We start from the raw sequence: 5516 nt of genomic DNA, 5'->3' as shown, positions 1-5516 counted from the left end.
CGAGGCATCGTAGAAAACTTCATAATTTTGGTTAGGATCGGGAATCACAAGAATGGGAGTAGTTATCAACTTTTCTTTTAATTTTTTGAAACTTCACTCACACTCCGAATTCAAGCTAAATAAAACTTCCTTCTGAGTGTGCCTAGTCAAAGGCCACACCAGTTGAGAAAATCCCATGATAAATCTTCGATAATGTCCGACTAACCCTAAGAAGCTTCTAACTTACGTTGCATTCTTAGGTCATCCCTAATTTATCACTGCTTCTACTTTTGAAGGGTCTACCGCCAAACCTCCTTGAGAAATCACATGACTAAGGAACTTAACTTCTGACATCCAGAATTCGCACTTGCTGAATTTTATGAAAAGTTTATTTTCCCACAAAACAAAAAAGCACAATCCTCAAATGCTCTTCGTGCTCTTGCGGAGTACAAGAGTAAATCATGATATCATATATAAATATCACTACAAATTGATCCAAGTACGATAGGAACACTCGATTTATTTAATCCATAAAAAGAGTTGTAGCATTTGTCACTCCAAATGGGTATTACAAAAATCTCGTAGCGTCCATACCGGGTTCTGAATGCGGTCTTTGGTCTGTCATAACTCTTGGCTCGAATCTGATGGTACCCTAACCGTAGATCAATCTTCGAGAACACACTGGCTCTTTGCAATTGATCTAGGAGGTCATCAATATGGGGTAAGGGATATCTATTCTTGATAGTGACTTTGTTCAGTTGACGATACTCAATGCACAATCATCTACCACCATATTTCTTTTTCACTAACAAGATAGGAGCACCCCATGGAGACACACTTGGTCGAATGAAGTGTTTCTCCAACAGATCCTCTATTTGATTCTTCAACTCTCTCAACTTAACTAGAGACATTTTATATGGTGCAACGGAAACTGGGGCAGTTTCCGGAACTAGGTCAATGGAGAATTCCATTTTTCTTTCAGGATGTAAAGAAGTGACATCCTCTAGGAACTCATCAAAAACCTCATACACTACTGGAATTAACAAGGTGTCATTTTTCTCATTTGAATCCATAATGATAATTAAGAGAAAAAAGTTATCTTGCTCATAGAGATAACTGGTCATACTAAACGCACCTTCCAACAATATGATAACCCCATCATTTACGGTAGCTCCTTCGATGGGTATGAAAATGGTCTTCTCCTTACACCCAATGTATATTAAATTGGAAAATAGCCAATTAATCGCCAACACCACATACCTCTTAAAGGGTAGGCATATCAGGTAGATCAAGAAAATATGTTCATTCACAGATATCGGACAATTCTCACGCGCCCATTGAGTTTCTACATTACTATTCATCACGGTGGTGACTATTATCTGGGACGGTAGTGGAACTTCTTCTCACCCAAGTATTTTAATGAATTTGATATATATGAAAGACTGCGATGCGCCACAGTAAAAAATAACAAATAAAGGTTGGCCATGCATATAACACATACTAACTATCAAGTCGATGTTACCCTTAGCTTTCTTGGTGTCCAAGTTGTAAAATCTACCTGCTCCACCTGATCCTCTTCCTCATGCTCCTTGATTTTGACAATTATTTGCTATATGACCCATCTCTTAGCAAAGGTAACATTTCCATAATCCACTTATGCACTCCTTAAAGTGAAACTTCTTACAAGTGTTACATTGCGAGGGTTGTACTAGTCTGGTACCCTGAACCTACTTCCCTTTCGATAGAGATCCTTTTGGACTTAAATGCTGGTTAATTCTTCTAGAATTCCTCTGAAATTGACTTTTTTCCTCCCTCTTAACCCGAATCTTCTTCAAACTATTTTCAACAATGTACCATTGTTATAACAACTCTCCATGAGTGTCAAACCACTGGTGAGAAATGTTGTGCTCAATATCTCCCTTAAGGAAAAATTTAAACTGGTTGATCTTCGACATTTCATCAGGGGCATACAAATCTTGGGTAGAATAGACTTTCAAGTCCTCAAACATTTATGTAAAGTCTGCTACTAACATATTTCCTTGACTAAGTTGCTGAAACTCTAACTTCTTCTTAGCCTTTAGGCTATCTAGGAAGTACTTGTCAAAGAATACTTCTTTGAAATGTTCCTAATGTTTCAGAATACCCTGAGTAGCCATACAAGATGAGAGACTAGTCCACCACTTTGTTGTTGGGCCTTTTAGCATATGAGTGGTGAATGTAACTTTCTTCTCTTTATTGCATGAAGTTACATGGAAGATTCGCTCCATGCTAGTAAACCAGTCATATTCCAAAAGTGAATTGAAATTTCCTTCAAATTCAATGGGATTCATTCGGTAGAGATATTTGAAGCTCTGGTTTCCTACACTCTGCTAAGAAGGTTGAGGTTGAAGATTATTGTGCATTTGCTACATCATTTGCAACAAAAACTCTTCTTTTTATTGCATCTTCAGTTGATGTAATTGTTGGTAGTGCATCATTTGTTCCTAACGTCCTCCGTCACCTCCTACTTCCATATTTTCCTATATATCTTGGGCACGAGTCACCTTCGCCATTTCGCATCCCCGTGGTCGCCTAGCCATGATCTTACCTGTCAAATATATAAGGATCAAGTTGATTAGGCCTAATACTGTTGAATTGTAATTCCTTGTGTCGAAGTAGGCTTCTCGACAGAAGCAAGGAAGTGTCGAATCACCTAGTGCGTTAAGTTATATTAGTGTGTTGAGTTATATTAGTGTGTCGAAGTATCGAATCATGTTGCTTCACACAGAATTTTGACTTAGGCCTATTTTAGTAGTGTTAACTATTTTGGTCTTTTTAAGTTTTGGTCTTGGGCTTGGGCTTGGGGTGCAAGCTAACCTAAATCTATAAATAGAGAGAGTAACCCTAATTCTTGTAATAAAATGAATATTGCATTCATAACATTGTATTCACAAAATTTTGCAATTGCAAAGTGAATAAGAAGTTTTCCACAGGTTGTGGGCAGAGAGAAACTCTGCAGAATATTCTTCTTCTCCTTCATCGTTCTTTCTTTTCTTTCTCCATTGTTCTTCTCTTTTAATTGTTATTGTGTGGGTGATAACAATCTTGTTCATCAAGACTAATTGAAATTCTCCATAGGCTGTGGTGGATTTCCAACATCTAGTATCAAGAGCTCTAGTTTAAATGATTCGTGGGAAGAAAATCATGATGGCAATGAATCATCCAAATGGGTATTTTCCAACAAATCTTCTGATTCTCAAGAACAATAATGATGAGAATTTGTGCAACCAGATAAAGGCCATGTTATGTTATCAAGATCTTTGGGATCTTGTGAAGGAATGAGTAACAACGCTTGCAGGAAACGCGACAGATCAAGAAAAATCTGCACATAAAGAATTAAAGATGAAAGACTATAAAGCTTTCTTTATAATCCAACAATGTGTTGATATAGATAACTTTGAAAAGGTTAGTGATGTAGAGTCAGTAAAAGAAGTATGGGAAATTCTAGAGAAGTCGTTTGAAGGTGCGGAGAAGGTGAAAGATGTGAGATTACAAACTCAGAAATAAACGTATGAATTGCTTCAGATGGAAGACAATGAAAGCATAAATGATTTCTTCACTAAGGTTACGAAACTGTTGAATTAAATCAAGGTATATGGAGAAGTGTTGAAATCAAGATCTGTTGTTGGAAAGATCTTGAGGTTGTTGGCTCCAAAGTTCGACCACGTGGTAGTAGCCATAGAAGAATCGAAAAATTTGTTTAAATTGACAAAAGGAAGAGCTTCAAGGGACGCTTGAATCTCATGAACAAAGAATGATTGAAAGAGTTGTAGGAAAGTCGAAGAGTGATATGGCTTTGCAGGTGTAATCAGTAAAATATAGGAAAGGCAAAGGAAGCTGGAATGGAAACAAAGGCATGGGAGGTTATAACAAAGCTTGTGAAACATGAAGAATAAGAGGCGTTGTTGATGGTTACATTAAGAGATGAAGAGAGATTCAAGGACCAGTGGTACTTGGACTCAGGATGCTCATCACACATGTTTGGAAGGAAATATTGGTTTGTCAACATAAAGCCCTCAATGAAAAACATGGTGAAATTTGCAAATGACAACACTCTAGCAGCTGAAGGTGTTGGTGATATTCTGATTATGAGGAAAGATAGCAAGAGGTTGGTAATTTTAAATGTGTTATACATACTAGGCATGAAGAGAAATTTGCTCAGCATAGGGCAGTTAGTCGAAAAGAACTACAAGGTATCGGTCGAAGACAAGATGATAAGAGTTCTCGACTCAAAATGGAAGGTTGATCTTGAAGGCTCCAATGTATCAGAATAGAACCTTCAAGATCGAGCTAAATGTGGTGGAGCATAAGTGCCTTGCAACAGCAGCCAACAAAGATGAATGGATATGGCATTATAGACTTGGTCATCTCAATTTCAAAGACATCAGAGATTTGAAGAGAAGAAATATGGTTTCAGGATTACCAAAAATCAACATTCCAAACAAAATGTGTGCAAGCGAAGAAATATAAGAACAACTTCAGTAAGGATGCAGGAAGTAGGTCGAAGGCAATTCTTAAAGTCATATACTCTGATGTATGTGGTCCTATTCAGGTGGATTCGCTTGGAGGTAACAAATTCTTTGTTACACTCATAGATGATTTAAATCGAAAACTATGGAATTACCTGATCAATAAGAAAAATGAAATGATTGAGGTATTTTCCAAGTTTAAATCTATGGTCGAAAGACAAATCGGTCAAAATATCAAGATTCGGAGGACTGATGGTGGTGGGGAATATGTGTCGAAAGACTCCGACGCATTATGTGTGAAAGAAAGGATTGTGCATGAGGTGGTGCCACCCTACACTCCACAACAGAATAGAATCGTGGAAAGGAAGAATAGAACCATCATGAATATTATTATAAGTATGTTCAAAAGAAAGCATCTACCCAAAGAATTTTAAGGAGAAGCTGTGTCGACTGCCACATATATCCTAAACAGATGTTCGATGAAGAAGCTAGAAGGAATCACACCAGAGGAATGTAGGTCTGGTGACAAGCCTAGCTTGAGTCATCTGAAGGTGTTTGGATCTATAGCACATAGACATGTGTCAGATCAGTTGAGAAGAAAACTTGATGACAAGTCGAGTCAGATGATCCTGATAGAATATCATTCGAATGGAGGATACAAGTTGTTCGACCCAATGAGCAAGCAAGTAATGATCAGCAGGGACGTGATCATAGATGAGCTTAAGGAATGAGATTGGACTGAGAATGTTAAGAAGGATTCAATGAGAATCTTATACGATGATCCAGCTAGTGAAGTTGAAAGAGAAGTTAGACAAGAAATCAGAGGTGAAGCAGGCCCAAGCAGACCTCAAAGAACAAGACACATGCCTGCAAGGTTGCAAGAATGTGTGATTACATCAAATGATGTGGTCAATGAAGAAGGTGAATTGGTTCACTATGCTTTCTATGTAGATGTCAAACCACTCAATGCAGTTGAGGCATTGAAAGATTCTAAGTGGATAAAAGCAATTAACGAAGAACTGAAGTCAA

The 5516-nt window shown here is 37.7% G+C and overlaps 1 protein-coding gene across 1 annotated transcript; it reads right to left on the bottom strand.

Moving 5' to 3' along the window:
• Positions 1-758: 758 nt before the first annotated feature.
• Positions 759-1340, bottom strand: LOC127105728 (uncharacterized). The gene has a single exon (XM_051042929.1). The coding sequence runs from the start codon at positions 1338-1340 to the stop codon at positions 759-761; it is 582 nt and encodes a 193-aa protein (XP_050898886.1).
• Positions 1341-5516: the final 4176 nt, after the last annotated feature.

This window comes from Lathyrus oleraceus, chromosome 1, assembly GCF_024323335.1.
Source record: "Lathyrus oleraceus cultivar Zhongwan6 chromosome 1, CAAS_Psat_ZW6_1.0, whole genome shotgun sequence".
NCBI lineage: Eukaryota > Viridiplantae > Streptophyta > Magnoliopsida > Fabales > Fabaceae > Lathyrus > Lathyrus oleraceus.
Note: the sequence above shows the minus strand (reverse complement) of the source record. Positions and strands in the feature narration are given on the sequence as shown.